Source organism: Rutilus rutilus (assembly GCF_951802725.1).
Source record: "Rutilus rutilus genome assembly, chromosome: 20".
Classification (NCBI taxonomy): Eukaryota; Metazoa; Chordata; class Actinopteri; order Cypriniformes; family Leuciscidae; genus Rutilus; species Rutilus rutilus.
The window spans coordinates 24,044,672-24,062,375 of record NC_140225.1 but is presented as its reverse complement, the minus strand read 5'-3'; the positions used below and the strand labels follow the sequence as shown (position 1 = coordinate 24,062,375).

General features: G+C 36.7%; 1 protein-coding gene across 1 annotated transcript in view; it reads left to right on the top strand.

Moving 5' to 3' along the window:
* pcdh15a (protocadherin-related 15a) overlaps nt 1-17,704 on the top strand; it is a 254,858-nt gene that overhangs the window by 20,983 nt on the left and 216,171 nt on the right. Inside the window, 1 exon segment of the mRNA XM_084392191.1 lies at nt 1,422-1,540. Coding sequence (XP_084248317.1) covers nt 1,450-1,540 — 91 coding nt within the window. The 5' untranslated portion in view covers nt 1,422-1,449.

Genomic DNA, 17,704 nt, shown 5'->3' with positions numbered 1-17,704 from the left:
CCTTATTTCTGAGAAGGGCTTTACAATGACAATTATTATGCAGCAATCACACCCAGGGTCCAAATTGTGGGTGAACTGAGAAAATATACCACTGTGAAAAAAAAAAACAAAAAAAAAACAAGATATATATATAGAAAAAATTTTCGCGTTTTTAACGGTATAATTTTTTTAACTGTAGAACTACCCATCTCTGGGTAGATTTGTATTAGAATATGCTATTACTCTATATGAAACTTTGATCTTGCTTTTATCATTTATATATCATTTATGATCAAAAAATGGGAAATAACCGTAAACAATGTTGCCATATCAATATTTAATGTGTGAAAATGATACCAGATTTTACATGAATGATGATGGTCCCACAATTTTGCCATCACTTCCAATACAACCAATAATGTTGCTCCTATATTTGTTTCCTAAAGTCTGTGTTCATTGAGACAACAGTCATGTTAAGAGCATGTTTCAATTATGCAAATTCTTTATATTTATAATTCATAAAATGCTAATTAGAAATGATCTTTTCAAGACAACTTAAAAAAAGACAGAAATCAGCATGTATATCCTCTCTTAAAAATTGTTAATAGACAAATTAAATTAAATAACTGGCCATAGTTCTTACTGTATTTCAACTCTTACTGTATTTCTTGCTGTGTATTTTTTTAATTTCTATTTTTTTAATTATTTTTTTTTTATAATAACTTCCATTTTGGGATTAGCTAGTGTTAATTTAGTGTGCACTGATCTGTAACCGTGCCTGCAAAATCGACAATATCCACGTGCCAGCTTACAGACTTATCTGTTTTTGACTGAATCAGTTTGAGCTGCCATTAGGAATTTATTGACTTGTTCAGAAGAATGTTTGTGTGTGGTTCAGATATACCCAAAAAGATGGCGATATCTGAAATCCTTGTCCTTGTGGGGACATTTCATTTGGTCCCCATGAGGAAAATAGTTTATAAATCATACTAAATTTATAAGCTGTTTTTAACATCTAAAAATGTGGAAAGTTTTCTGTGATGGGTATGGGTAGGGTTAGTGTAGTAGGATAGAATTTGCACAAGTATAAAAACCATTACACCTATGAAAAGTCCCCGTAAAACATGGAAACCAGTGTGTGTGTGTGCGTGTGCATGTTGGGTATTCACTGGTGTCTTGAAGTGTTTGACCAGTATGATCTAGAAAGCAGGGTGGATGATATTATATTATATCAATATATACATAAAATACAGTTTAAATCTTCTCTAAGTAACCTATCAGTTTGGATGCAGCATCACAATTTTCTGTTATCTGTTGATTTTTAAACTAAGTTTTATATATATATATAGTTCTGTTAATTCGTCAAGTGCTGCATGGTTTACGGCAATATATTGGTCTTTTGGACCTATAAAATGAAACCATCTCTGTCTGTTTTTCCACAGGTGGGTTGGCAGTAGGCAGTAACTGAAGATGAGGAGGAGCTGGTGGCGATCGGGCTGTCTGGGTTTGGCGTTTGGCTTGCTCGTTATCATCACCCAAATCTTGGCTCAAAACACCGAGGGTGAGACTCATAGTTCAGTCCATCATTCATTCCCTGTCACTAGCATGAGGGATTTTATTTACCACTTTTACAAAATAAACCTTGCACCAGGACCTTAACTTTCCATTTTGTTCCTGGATGGTGAAATGGGATGTTACAGCCCAGCGTTTATGCTCTGAGCGAAGTCAGAGAGATAATCGTATCTCTATATCTGTGTGGCAGCGTCTCACAAATCGGTCTCTGCATCTTCTCTGCACACCTTCACCTTCACCGAAGCAGCCAGATACAGCTCTCCAAACTGAGCATCTGATGATGTATGAATTAAACCGTCACGTCTGCCAAAGACAAACTGACAACCGTAATAAAAATCTCAAAACGTTGCTGGAAATGCTGTGAGGCTGAGTGGAAATAGAGGCACATAAATTGTGGCTATTGTCAGACTGTTCAGATTAGCAGTTGAGGATAAAAGATTGGTGGGCGTCTATAGTTGACATTTTCAGATATCCTTGTCTGTTCATGCAGCATTTATTGTTATGGATTTTTGTATGATTTAAAGAGTGTAGTGAGGATGTTATGTGTGGGGCTAGGTGATGAAATTGTGTATAACGGTTGGCAGTTGTAATTCTGCCATTCACCGCAGAATTGACATGATGCAGTTTCTTACAGCAGTCGCAGACAAGTACTTCCAGTGTACACAGCTTTATTAATTATAATGTTAGTCATTTAGATTTGCGCAGTGTAGCTTGTGTCTGATGTAGACATACACTGCAAAAAGTGGAAACATTTGGATTTGTGACGAATGAGAGAGTTGTGCGTGAGCCCATAAATTTAAGCTTTGTCGGCTTTGTGTTCTGGTTTGCGATCTGGTCACCCGATTATCAGCGAATTTAACGAGATTCCATTAGTTATTCACCTGGACATGAAATCTCTTGTGTCTTTTCCCAAATCTTTACTCACGTCTCACCCATTTTCGAAGGGCATGATTCTTCCTTGGTTCGCTTTTAATTAGGCCTATTGTATTCGCATTCTTTACTGTGGTAAAGTAGAAAAACGTTTTTACTTGCATGTCAAATTCTTTTTAACACAGTTTGTGCTTGTTATTAGACATGGTAAGGCGCGTCAAGTTTATTTGTAAAGCGCTTTTCACACACGCGGGTGATTTTTAGTTTCGCTTTCTCTGGCAGCGCAAAATCAAACAGCCTAAATGCCTTGCCCTTGTGGAAGATAAAATTCGCTCTTCAGACCTTTTACAACAAGTAGAAAACATGAAGATATCAGAAAAGAGATCGATGGTCTCTTTACTGCTCGTGTCCCACATCCCTGATCTCTCTCTCGCAGAGTGGTAGGCTATATCACGCATCTTTGTGTGGAAATATAAAACAAATGTTTTTTTTTTATATTTAACTTTATTATATTATTTATGTTACCATTATTTACTGATATTTATGTAATGCTTTACAGGCTTTAGTGTGTTGTTTTTTTGACGGAATTGCTCAAATAAACACGCATGTCTGTTACGAAATGGATGTTTGAGCCTCGTTTATTATAATTTTTTTATTTCAAAACAACCCCCCAACCTTCGCACCACCGCCGGTAGTTGGTCCATTATGACCGCGGTCGTAAGCACTTTTGCCAAGCATTTTGGCTGGTTAGGGGTGGTTGAATTTAATGACATCCCGGATTGTGTCGGAGGATTATATGTTTGTTCGGAGAATTTTGTTTTGTAAACAAGGCACAGTATAATAGAGATTTGACAAAGACTTAAGATGCCCCCCCAACCAAAAACCAAAATAAAATAAAATTCAATCTGGTTAAAAAGTAACTATTTCACTCATTGACTATGTTAGCAATGTATTTTTTGTGTAAAATTAAAAAAATCGTACATACTTCACCTTTAAGGCCCTTACACATGACATGTAAGCGTAACTCTTCACCGTAAACATTATGCACTGTTTTGTCTACTCCAAAAATGTTCAAGTTCCACAAAAGGGCAGGTTTTTCTGTTTAGCAACAAAGTGGGAAATGTGCAAAAAAAAAAGAAAGAAAGAAATGCCTGTGGTTTTGATGCATCACAGAAAGGGAAAAAGAGACCTGTTATGTTGTTGTTTTTTATTGTATTATTAAAGCGATGTGAAATCTTAATGTTGACAATTACAAGATGTAAGAAAGGCGAGCCAAACTAAGGTCAGATGACAGCAGACAAAGGATGTGAAAGTATTAAAAATAAAACAAATAAGGTAAATATAGATGAATAAAAGGAAATTATGAACAATGAATCAGCCTTTTTTTCTCTTTGTGCTCTTAAATACAGCATCAGTGTAGTAAAATTAAGTGTGACAGCCACAAATGTACGGGCAAATTTAGAATAGTCATAAAATGTCAGGTCAGCATCAAACAGGGTTAAAGCTGAAATAGCTTAGAAATAGCTTGACTGGGGTGACAGCCAATATCTGAGGTAACTCGGTAGTTGTAGCAAATTCGTTTTAATAGAGTGTGTGTCATACACATAGGCGTCGATTTCGGTGGGGACGGTGGGTACGCGTATTTTGTACCCACCACTTTTTTGGTATTAAGTGTTACATATTATTACTCATTTACATATTATTATGCATATTATTGCTCATCATAACCACTTAAAACTGTCAAAAAATCTAACCAGAAATTTGGTGATCACTGATCGTTGTTTAGGTAGCCTACATTAAACCGTTAAGCTTTTTCCTACAAGCCTCAATGAAGCAGAAACGCCCATAATTTTTGGACCCTTTTCAGTGGTTATGAGGAGCAATATGAGAGAGAAATTTGGTAATCATTGTTTAGGTACATCAAACCACGTCATGTCATTGTCAACATGGTACTTTTGAAGCAGAATAGTGGGTCATATGTCTAATGCTTTTTGAAAACTTAAGGCTTTCTTCTTCATAAAACGAGTCGGACATCATCGCATTTTTGTATACATTTTTATTTATTTACATTAGTAAGCTACAGGACATCGTCTTTCAAAACATGACCTGCGCGAAAGAGAAAATTGATTTATGCGTCATTGTACCCAGCACTTCTGAAAATGCACTTCCGAATGCGTCTCTGTCCCCAGCACATTTCAAACCAATCTGACGCCCATGGTCATAAAATGAAGAAACTTGACACAGGTTATGTGAAAAGGTCTTTAGATTATTGAGTCATTAGCGTAGCAGCATGCTAATATCTGACTATTGCAACTGTGAGCATTAGTGCTTGTGTAGCCCACTGTTCATGTGAAGAATGCTAAATGTGTGTTGTGATTAAACGGAGATGCTGACTACAGTGTTTCAAATCAGTCCGTAAGGTGCCATTTTGTTTAGTATGCTGCCTTAGAAGAAATGTTGAAAAGCAACTAACTTCAAATGAGGGCACTACTAACGTAAAAATACTGTAATGTCTTACATTATTTATTTATTACAGCTTCGACTAGTTGATCTACTTGATATAATAAGCAGCTTTTGTTTTTGCAAGCTATTCTTTCAAAGTAGACACTTCTTAGAAAGTAGGAGACTTCATAGAAATTGATAGTGCAGTAGAGATTGGAACAGATCCACTTTCTTTGGCTCCTGTCCATGTCTGCTGTCTTTCTGGGTGCCTATATGTCTTTCTGTTTGTCTGTACCTTGATCACATTTCAGAGTATGTACATACCATTTAAAAGGATGGAGAAATCTGGGTCTCCATCTCAAGGGACGAGCTGGGTATCAACTCCACCTATTTCATCTTGTCACTGTAATTAAACTCTGCTGGATATCTGCTGCTAGGTGAGCCATTAAAGTCAGCCTGCAGGTGCACTTTGTGACTGGAGTCAGTCTTCTCTATCTAATTGAGAAGGAGGAGGATACTTTTCTCAAGTCTCATGCTATCAGAATGAAGCGGCGGGCTGTTATTAAAAAAAAACAAAAAAAACACTGACCATAATTACACTGAGCTGCTCCTGGAAAGGATCTATTCAATGCTAGTGAGCTGCCTTGCTGTATATGCCTGCTAACACTGTATCTACACCTGAAGCGTATGGTGTGTTGCAATGTGACTAAATATCTCCAGTACTTTAGTCCTGCATTGCTACTCCACCCAATTTATTTCCCCTTACAGTCTTCTGGAATAATGTGGTTTTGTTTTAAAAATATCTTGAATTGATTTCTGCGGATTTTATTTGTTTATTTATTTTATTTATTTGTATGTGCTGACAGCTATATCAAAGCCAGTTATAATATAATTCTGGCCTACTAAATAAAAGTAAATTTTATTCGTAATTAAAGTTTTAAAAATATGTTATTTCGCTAACCTAGAGTAGTCCATATTTTATACCAGAGTATTTCTGATTATGTGTTGTGGTTGAAGGTGGTTAATTTCATGGCTGTTGCAGTGGTGCGATATTTCATTTAGTAACGTTAGACTATTTTGATTCTTATGCTGGTTAATGTTTGATGATCACGTAATGCTTCTATCGCTTGTTTCTGCTTCTTTTTCACCTGTGCTTTGATCCGGAGATACTGTACTCTTTCAGAAGATGAGTAATAGTAATAGTGCCCCCAGCCGTGTAACAGTGTACAACGGATTCCGGCAATGGTGGGGAAGAGTTGTGTCAGAAATGACAGAAAATTCCTTCAATGGTCAATTTGTAGTTGGGTACAACGGGGTTAAAGGACCACTGAGTTAAAAGGCTCATTTGACTTTATTCTCCTATAAACCTAGCCTGACTTCGTCATACTCATATTCTAGGCAGAATGTGAGTCTGATACTGCTCCATAGGACTTTGATTATGAGGCTTGTCTTAACCGAACCAGGAAAAAACAACAACTCTGCACTCAATTGGATAGACCTACAACCAATCAGAGCAACGCAGTAAGTGACAACATAGTTGTCAACAGAGCTCAACTGCACGCACGCTGGAAGAAGTAGTAAAGTATGAGTAAAGTAATAATAAAGTACTCTATGAGTGCGACCAAAGGAGAAACCACAATGACCACAGGGTTTTCATTGCGTCCCATTTTCTTATCGACCATCGGAGCCAGCTGATAAATTAAACTTTTGCCGAATCCCGTAGGAAGGACGGCAAACACATCTTTCCGATCGACAAATGCCTTGATTGCGGTTCTCTGTTCGTCTTTTAAAATGAATGCGCTGTCGATTTATTTTATAACAGACGCGATATCTAAACATCTCAATTCTCCAGCTGCAGTCATCTTTGTTGAAAAATTCAACCCAAGCGCTCTTGATGACGTGGGTGATTACGTAACCGCAGATCATCTGTCCATCATCGATTAAAGCCCGCCCTGGCAATTTGATTGGCTCGGCCTTCTGGGAGCCGAGAATAATTACTCCTCAACGGATCGAGTCCAGAATGAACTTCCCAACCAAAAAATGTTGTGTGACTATGCTTGTGGAAATTAGATATCCTTGACGTGATTGTGGACAGCAACAACAAAGCTGATTCTGCGCTAATTTGATCTAATTTTTTATGTTTTTTAAATGTTGTAAATTTATGTAGCAAACGAGAGTCGACAAAATTGTTGACTTCATTTTGAGACAAATGTCTTGTAAATGTTTTTCAGTTTTGTTTACGGTAATTAAAGTTACAGTTTTTCAATAAAACCTAGTTCTACCAGAAAGACTCGGGAGATAAATTGATATAACAAGCGTATATTTATTAACAGCCCAGCAAGCATAAATTTATAAAGTTTCTATGGCGTTGGCCCCATCCTTAGCGCGCAATGCGAGGGTAGCGGAAGCTGCATATCCTGCCTGAAGACGAAGGCAGGGGCGCAGCCGACCCCCTAGAGGTAAAGGAAGGGACCATCCTGGTGGTGGTGGGGAGGATGAAGGGGAAGGTACCATCTTGGTGGTGGTTGGGGAGGATGGAGGTAATTGGCAGCTCAGACAAATGTAAGTACCAATCTTTTATACTGCAAGTGTTAACACATGATTGGTTAGAAGCGAGGTAATATTTGACGCACTGATTGAGTCTTCCTGGCAGAACTTACGCTAAAGCTTTCATTTCTGGTGATACCAAACAGCTGATTGGTTGTTGGTGAATCAGCAGCCAATGAGCTGCGGCTCAACTTTCAAACAAATACAGGTAGTGTTGCTGTTAGCAGTCTGCAGCGCGCTTTCAGAAACCCTCCACCTGTATAGATCTGCCATGGGGGTTTATTCATGTATGTTACATGTGCAGCAGCAGCAGCATGTCTTAAGCCGAGTTCAGACTGCACGATTTTAGCCCCGATTTTGGCTCGCCGACAGGTTTTGAGAAATCGCAGACAAATGCCCGAAATCACAGGCAAATCGGTGCTCGTTCACGCGAGTGACAATCACGCAGTTTGAATGAGCAAAGACGCGATCTGAGAGAATCGCCGACGAGTCGCAGACGCCCGTGAGATATTTGGCATGCTAAATATCTGGACCTGTCGGCGATTCAAAATCCTGCTGTGTGAAAAGTGTTCTGACTGAAAACTACATCAGCGATGACCGACAGCCAATGAGAGAGCAAGATACAGAGCAGCGGGGAGTTCGGGGAGGAGTTATAGACCAGAATATCAGTATTTTAATAGATATATTTACAATTATATCAAACAGAAACAAAGCACAAACATTTGCTTGACCAGCAGCAACAGCAGCACATTGCAAAATTATTTATTTACCCACAACTCTCTTTGCAGAACACACAGTCCTTGCTCCCCTCGTCTTCCTAACCATTTCCTCCTGCATAAACTGTTTCTTTTTCTCCTTTTTGCTGCAAATCAGCGCACAGACAATTTGGATCGCAATCTTCTTGCAGGCTGTCATTTTTAATAACAATTTCAGTCTTGCAAGAGCTCTGGTCTCACGCATGCGTGGTCTTGCGTTATTTCCTTATCACTTCTCGCGTGTGTTTGGTTGTGAAACGTAGTTTGCGGACCAGACAGAAGTTGTCGGCGATTCTTTCTTTTGTAAAGTCATGCAGTGTGAAACCCCCTGCCGCTGATCCATCGTGCAGTGTGAACACACCAGCAACTGAATGTTGCAGATCTATTCCGCCAATACCAAATACATAAACATTGCCATATCCATTACCATGCCAATCTCTTTTACCATACCAATCTCACGAGAGTTGTCATGACAGAATTGAAGAATATGTAAAACTATGGTATTTGGGGTAAAAAGCACCCCTGCTGTTGGGGCGAAAGGCACAATAATTAACATGATAATAAACAACTGGCTGACTTTTGTATTTGGTTAGATTCAGATGGTAAATACCATAGGGCTATATTAAATTGGGCGTCTACCAGTATGTTTTTGTTTTAAAACGCATACATTTTGCTACGGATACGCCTGGCATCCACATTACTACAGAGTTTTTGACTCGAGAACAGAGACTTTTGGAAACTCTGCATTTGTACGATTTTTCAACAAAACAAATAACGTTTATGATTTATTTTCACACAAAATGCGTTGCTCCATCAATATTCAATACAATCATGTATATATTTTCTGCAATCATACACATTTTTGTTAAGGTGTTCCTTTAGCCCTGTTGTACCCTATTTGTATTAGATGGAACAATTTCAAAGATTAAATTAAATTCTAACAAATATATAGATTTTTTTGGAGTTTTTGTAAACAATTTTAATGTTGTTGGAAGAAGTCTCTTATGTTCATTAAGGCTGCATTTATTTAATTGAAAATATAAAAAACTGTAATATTGTGAAATATTTGTTACAGTTAAATATCTATTCAGTCTATTTTAATCTATTGTAAAATGTAATTTATTTCTGTGATGGCAAAACTTAATTTTCAGCATTATTACTCCAGTCTTTAGTGTCACATGATCCTTCAGAAGTCATTCTAATATTCTGATTTGGTGATGAAGAAAAACAAATTCCTATTATATCAATGTTGAAACCTGCTTATATTATTGTGGAAACCATGACATTTTTTCCACCGCAAGATTCTTTGATGACTTGAAATATCAAAAGAACAGTTTATTTGAAATATAAATAGTTTTACAATGTAAGAGTCTGTACTGTCACTTTTGATCAATTTAATGGATCCTTGCTAAATAAAAGTCAGATTAATTTTTATATATATATATATATATATATTTGTTTTTTACTTTTGAGTGGTATAGTCTGTATGCAGTGCTTCTTTTGAATTTGGCCAACCTGAGGTATCTTAGAAAAAAAGAATGACGAGTCAGTTTATATGACAAATTATCTGTAAGTATTCAAACTCAACAGAAAGAAACTCATGGAAGCTTATAGTCTAGTTGATGTCTTCAGTGGCTAGAGCTTTCTAAAGTTGTGTACCACTCCAAAATATTTAAATGCAAATTGAATTCAGGCAAGTTAGTCATGTGCTCTGACAGACACCCTATGGTGCTTAAATACACATCCAAACTTAACAGAAATATAGGTGTGTAATGGAAAAAGCTAAGATAATTGTAAATTTGATGTGGTTGTGCTGTAAAATAAGCACTTGCAGCTTGTCAGTAATGGTTTTCTTGTGGTGTTGTGGGTGGATTTAGTTCAGTCGCGTTCACTGTCTGTGCAGCATATCAGAGGAACAAAAACCTTGTCTCCTACTGTCCTCTCATCACCACAGTGACCAGAGAGTGCTTTTCGAGGTCCAGTCTCCCATCATCTGTGCAGAGAGTGTATCAAATCAATTTTTTCCCTCCTTCTATTTGTCTCTTGTTCTGCCCATCTCTTCCTCTCTTTTTTGTACTTGGTGTTATACTGGTGTGGTTATATTATTATAGTCGCTCTTATCTGTTTATCACCTACGTCTCCACTTTTGTCATTCTGCTGTATACCTGTCTGTCTTTGATTCTCTATCTCAGTGCACGCTGGGAGCTGGTGTGATGCCGAGCTTTGTGATATTAGGCTCTTTTCATTTTCACTTTGTCTGTTGATCTATTCATTTTTATTTCTTAGTAACATCATCTCTCTCCCTTCAAAAGTGTTGTTGGAGTTTGATTTGGTCTCCTAGCTGGAGAGTAGGGATGGGTGTTATGACCACAATCTTATTTCATGGTACAGTGTGAGTAATTTTATATCACACTATTGTTCTTTTTACTTGAAATTCAACAAAAACGGTTTCTATATTAAATAATCATGAAGTCATGATTTTTTGGGGGGATAATCCAGTTAATTACATAATTAACAAATTAAAGGATACTTCAAAAACAACATCTCATTTGATTTTTGATTTAAATTCAAACTTGATGAATGCCAAATAAAATAAAATATTATTTATAACAAATGGCATCAGCTGATTTTTAAATTAATCTAGCAAGTTGTTTCTTATTGAAGCTTGTTTCCGCCACAGAAAAAAAGAAAAGAAAAGGTGATTATGTGTTTATATCTTGCAATTTTTAACTCTATTTCTCACAATTCAACCCTCTACTGACACATTGCAGTCGCATTGGCTAGTACATTTTTTATTTTACTCACCAGACTTTTTACATGGAATACAAGAACAATGCAAATGAAAATATTCTACATAAATACAGTACAAATATAAAATATAAATTTCAAACACTATTAAAGTCAAGTAGACAGTCTTTAGTAAAATAAGAACAAATTGTCAAACTGCAAGCAATAGCACAAATAAACAAAAGAACAGAACAAAGATGCAAATTAAATAAACTGCTTTTCAGGTAGATCTAACAGTAGATGTAGATTATGTACAGAAATTGAACGATGTAATTTAAGTCAATATTTGTATATCTTAAATCTTTGATCACATATTTTTTTTAAATGTCCTTCTCCTTGCCTTAAAATAGCTTGAATGTAACTCCCTTGCCTCATTTGTATTTCTATGAATATGCATATTAGCCCCGCCTCCACTCACTCACTCACCAGCTCAGAGATCCACCCATTGACGATCACACGTTGACCTGATTGGTTACAAGGTAGTTTGTGACGCCAGAAACACCAGCGATTTCAAAGTCTTTGGTTCACTGGAGTTTTAAGGAGAAAATACTCAGCAATGGTGTTGACATATGAATTTGCACATGGTTTGTCTTAAAGCATGTTAAAAACACCACATAGACTTATAAACAACATTAAAAGCTGGATTTTCACCACAGGGGGACTTAAAATGTAAAATAACACTGCAGTTCCCTTTCGAAGTGGAATGAGACACTGCATCTGGATCAACGTTATGGGGAATGCCATCATCAATGAGACAGGCATTCCCTCAGCATGGTGGAGTGGGTATTTGTTCCCTATAGCGTTTACCAGGGAACTACAGAATTATACTGTGCTGTATTGGTACCGACTACTGTCAACCCTTATTGCAAATTTTTATCTCGCATTTGCGACTTTATTACTCGCCGTTGTTTATATCTCACAACTCTGTCTTTTTGTATTACAATTGCAATTTTGAATCAAATTTTTCTGACTTTTTTGTATAAGAAACTTGGAATTGTGAGATAAAAAGTCGCAATTCCCTTTTTTTATAATAAGTTTCCATAGTTTCTAGAGAACCATAAACATCTAAAATGTGTATTACATTTTTTCACAATTGCTAAGACACATTTCTTGAATCCTTCCAAATCCAAATTTTCAAACTAAACTCACAAAACCCTTGACTTTTCTGGCAAAGTCAAACAATCGCTTCAAAACCATTTCACCTGTATTTAAAATCAAACAATGCTATAATATAAGCACTACAGATCATTCATTCAGCGAACACAGCATTCAGAACATTACAGAAAAAAAATATATATATATATATATTGTATACAGTAAACAATACTGATTTTCTTTCATGAACTCTATGTATATCTCTGTACAAGATTGAACGTAATTGGCAGAGATATGTTGATAAATTCACGGTAAACACGAAAGCAAGATTGAAACCAAACAATTTTTTTTTTTTACTGTAAGCATTTGTGGTTGTGAATACAGTATTACACAGTCCGAGAAACCTGTGACTTGACCTTTGGCCTATTTATAGGACCTATTCTAAAGCCATGATTGGGTGGTGTTAAGTAAAGCAATGAGTGTTTGCACATGTGAGGAGTAAGTGTGAGGCACTGATGAATTAGTGTGGCATTTTGATAGGTTGTGTTTGAAAAAGGAAATCAAGATTCTGTTCGATTTTTGTGTTACATAGAGAATTGTGTGATGTGGTTTGCAAAAAGTGTTTTATGAAATTGAAAACTGAGTCGAAGGCAGATAATTAGTGTATGGTTTTGCAGATTTGGTGTGCGGTTCTGGTGTTTGAGTGTCAGGTTTAAGAAATTGTGTGACAAGTAAGGATTTTGTGTGTAAGCAGTTGAAAAAACAAACAAATGGTAGGCTACTGAATGTCTGTATATTCAGCACTTGCACACTGTAAAAATACTGCAGTCCAACTGCAAAAGCCAAAACGGTAAAATAAAATTATAAATGAAATGCATGTTACGGTACACTCAAATACTGTAAGTTGTGCACATACAAAATCAAGGTCAATGAGAGATTGATTCTGCTTTAGCATCATGTCTTCCTATTGGCTCTGGCCTGAGGACTTTGTCCACATCACAGGCAATGTCGTCTCTTGAAAAACCCTCTAGTCTGACAGATCCAGCCTTGATAACAGTCCACACCTTGCTCTTTCTCGTCCTCATCCTCTTCCTCCTCATCCACCACCTCTTATATGTACTCTTTCTCTTCTCCCTCTCAGACTGTTTCCATATATAGTTGGTATCAACATTCAGTGCAGCTGTGCAAGTTAAACTGCCTTATTTTGCACAGTTGGATTGATCAAATCACTAGAAATAAGTGTGAACAAGTTTAAGTCATTGTGTGTAAACGATGACAACTTTGTTTTAGTTGTGTTTAACTTTTGCCTCTTGTGTTTAGTGTTTTGCTATGCAAATGTATCAAAGTATAATACGTGTTTTAGTGAGTGCGAATGTGTTAAGAGTTTTGCAAAAAGATTTCATGAGATGTGTCTAACTGCCTAAACTTGTTCAAGGTTTTGCAGAAATAATGATTTATTCAACAAATTGGTTTAGGCTATTGAGAATTTAGTTCAGAGAATGGGGTTTAGTGTCTTTCTTATTTCATCAGTTGACTCATTGGTTTCTATTATATCAACAAAGGAATTTTGGGAGAAACATCTGGAAAGATTTTTCTAAGGTCACTTAAAGGAATAGATTTGGGAAGGAATCATGGCAATTGCACTTTTGGCTCGGGCCTGGCCTGAAATTTCTATTTAATCCTCTGTCACTGAGAGCAGCGATCTGTTAGATGTATCCTGATAACGGCGGGAATATCCTCTTGATCTGATTACGGGATGTGTTGGCTGACTACAGAAGAGTTTGCAGTCCCTTCACATCTTGGGTGATGTTTTGTTCAACGGGTGTCAGAGGAGCTGCAGGTCGTGCCTCCTCTTATGGCAATGGATGGCACTTGATAACTGTTTCAGTGAAATGTTCCAATTTCCTGAGTCTGTGATAAAATGCTTAACCTATAAAGATTTCAGAGATGGGCTCTCAGCAGATTAGGTAGAAAGACGGGCATTAGGTATTAGAGGACACTGGGATTCCCTGAAAAAATAATCCAAAGAAAAGAAAGTTGGGATATGGGATATGGGATATGGTACAATGGCCCTATTAAGAAAAAAAAAAAAAAACTAATAAATAAATAATCACTGGTTTGCTGCCTTAACTTGACTGCTCTAATTGTTTTTTTAACATTCATCTGAGCATTTTTTTTTTCATTATTATTTTTACCCAAGGTTGTCTCATAAATGACGGAAAATTTTGTCAATGGCGAGGAAAGAGTTAATCTATAAAAAAAAAAATACACATATAAATACATTGAAGGATAATGTAAATACAAAGCTAGAAATCAGGCAATCAGTGGCAGCAAAAAAATAAAATACTCATTGTTTATATTTATCATGAAATTATGAAATGAAAGGGGTTTAATCAAGGCATCACATCTTCTGCATAAACTGTTCTTTGTGTCAAAAAACAAAGAGAATTAGTTAGCCTTTGTGAAAGTGTAGACATACACAGAAAATCCTATTCCTCCCTCTGCAGTGGATTCTGACGTGTGTCGACTCTAGAGGTTTGTGATTTTTGGTAGTTTAATGATTGTTAGGTTGCTTCAGGACAGACACGCTTTGATTAGAGCGCTAGGTTTTCTGCTCAAAGGATGCTTACAGAAATATTCAAATCAGCATTTCAATGAAATTTTTATTATAGTTCACCTTCAAATAATTTCTTCGCCTCAGTTAACCTTTCAAATCTACATAACTTTGACACATTGTAAAACCTAACAGTTGTTCACATTCAACGTTATGTCGATACTGACGTATTGGGGCTCCAAAGTGAGACAACACAACTGAAAATTTGGAGAGAACTTCACTTCATAAATTGATGTTGATTTCCTAAAACGACAAAGACAATCGGTTTGAATGCTTTTTTAAGTAAAGTTTACTGATTAAATTTTACAATGCAGATTTGGTGTCTCAGTTTTCATTTTTAAGTTAAAGTGACCCTTTAAGACAGTGGTAAATCCGTTCACTCATTTTACCGTTGTCACAAACCTACTTTATAAAGGTACGTTCACACCAAGGATGATAACTATGACAAAGATATGGTAAAAAAAAAAAAAAAGAATAGCACACCACAACAATAATGATAACGGCACAGAGAAACGATATCGTTGGAATCACTTTCAGAATGATTTTTTCTATCTGATGAATGATAAAACCTACCAGACTTAAAAGAACTGAAGCATTTATAAAGCACACGACAAAACTGCAGCACGAGCTTAGAATAAACAGTTGTTGTTGTTTTTTTGTGAACTGCTCTGATAACGCTGTACATGCTGCTCAGACTCTTCACTGGATTGGCCGTGTCTAAAAGTCTCCCTCTAGCAGAAGAGCTGTTGCCCGAGTATTTAAGCACCACATGAGAGCTCAAGATATTGACACAGAGCATCAGGAAGATGCCTCAGATGCCCGAACCAGATGGAGATGTTGTCTGAGACAACAGGGGAGGGAGGAACTCATCAGCCATCAAGAAACAACACACTGACAGAAATCATTGCTTCTGGACAGGACAGGAGTTTGACTGGCGGTCAATGTAATGGCAGGAGTGATGTTTGGCTGTGTACAAAATTGCGTTTTATTTAAAGGTGCTGTATGTAACTTTTTCACTCTACTAAAGCATACAAATCATAATATGTTTGCATATAATGAGGAAACAGTTCACATACTCGTTTCTCTGAAAAACACTTCTACAGCCAGTTATTTTACTTTGAAATATGCGTTTCCAGGCTGTAATGTTTGTTATTATTTTGCTCTGTGATACTGCATGTTGCCAATTTGCCAATTTCCATTGTCCATTGCGCTCATTGCTGTTGCGTGTGCTCAAACTGGCAACTCGAGTGAACGCCGTCCGGTCTGAGGAGGAGGGGGCGGGAGAAACAACGATCTCCGATATTTTAAATTGGAGTGCAGTACCTATTTTGACCACTAGTTATCATTCTTACAGACTGCACCTTTAAGGATTAAAGGTGCAATAGGTTACCTGGGAAATGCTAACTTTAGCCTGCTAGCATTAAAAGCATACAATCCCACCCTCTTTGCATATCGGCGTCCAAAGCCACGCCTCCTCCACAACACATGAACACACACAGACCAGAATAGAGACGACCAGAGACAACGTTATTGGATTACATCATGTGTCATTCATCGGTGAGAAAACATTGCAGTACAGTGAGGGGAGAAACAGAAGCGCTTGCTTGCATAACATTGTGGTTGGTACGTTTTTCGTATTCAAACCATACTTGGGTCTCCAGCTGACAAAATTTAAATCCCATCTGGCTGTAGTTCGCTTCCCATGATGTTTACGCATTACTGTTGGTCAGTAGGTGGAGAGTAGGGTGTCTTTTGCGGCTGATTGAAAACAGGGAGCGTCTAACACTACAAAAGCAATCCGGTCTAATGCATTTTCGACTACCTCTGGAAGTGGCCGATAGTGGACAAGCTCAAAACGTTTTAGAGCCTATTTACATCTATATTTAGAGTCGTTCACTTGTGATCCGATCGACCAAAATGCATCTTAATACCATGTGTAAACAGGGCCTTATTGTGCCAATTGCCCTAAAATGCCTTGAAGAGACTGTATATGTTAAATGTTTATAGTTATGTCAATGTTTAGAAGTACACTATACTGTTCAAAAGTTAGATTTTCCAATTGATCAAAGGTTTATTTTTTTATGAAATGAATACTTGTATTCAGTAAGGACACATCAATTGATCAAACACGACATAATGACTTTTAAATTGTTCACTTTAATTAATGAAAAAAGTGAAGTAGATGTATTTATTTATGTACGGTAATGCTGTTCATTTCGAATTTATATCTCAGCTGTATTAATATTAATACATATATAATAATACAATTAATATAATTAATATATAATATAATAATACATTAATAAACTGGTTTACTATTTTGTTTTATCAAATAAATGCAGCTTTAGGCAGCATAGGATTGCTTTTCCCCCAAAAAAACAAAAAAATATTACAGTCCATAAACTTTTGAAAGAAAGTGTACATATGTAGCATATGACCACAAAACTTATAAATGTGGACTGGAAGCCACAAAATGTGATTTCTTAGGGTCTTAAAGGAAATCTTATTTGAGATTTGTATTTCTTATAGGAATCTTTGAAGATGTCTTCACGCAAATCTGCGAGAGAAAGAGTCACCAAAAAGATAGAAAGACCATAAGACTTAAGTGAAAAAAGGCAATGTCACTTTCAGACATAGGACAGTAAAAGCTAGATAGACACCAAAACAGGAAAAGCATTCAAAAGCACGTCAACATTTTGCCTTTTTTGCTCAAGAAACACGATAGTCTAATGTCACAGTGATTCTGTGGTTTAAATACACCAGTGAGTTTTATTAGCGTCAGTGCTCTTTAAAGCTGTTTATTATTAGGCAGAAAAGCTGAATTTCACATTTCTTTTAGCTGCTTGTTTTATTCGTAGGAAATATTTTGCCCACTCAGACACAACCAAAGAACAGAAATCCCAGACCCGCTGTGTTAAGCAGCCAAGAGTTTATCAGGATCAAAGTGAGAGTTCTTGACTGGGTAAGTCACACAATCTAAATCCATCTGAGCTGATTTTCACATTCACAAAGCACTAAAGCCCCTGTGAAACAGCAGGGCTAA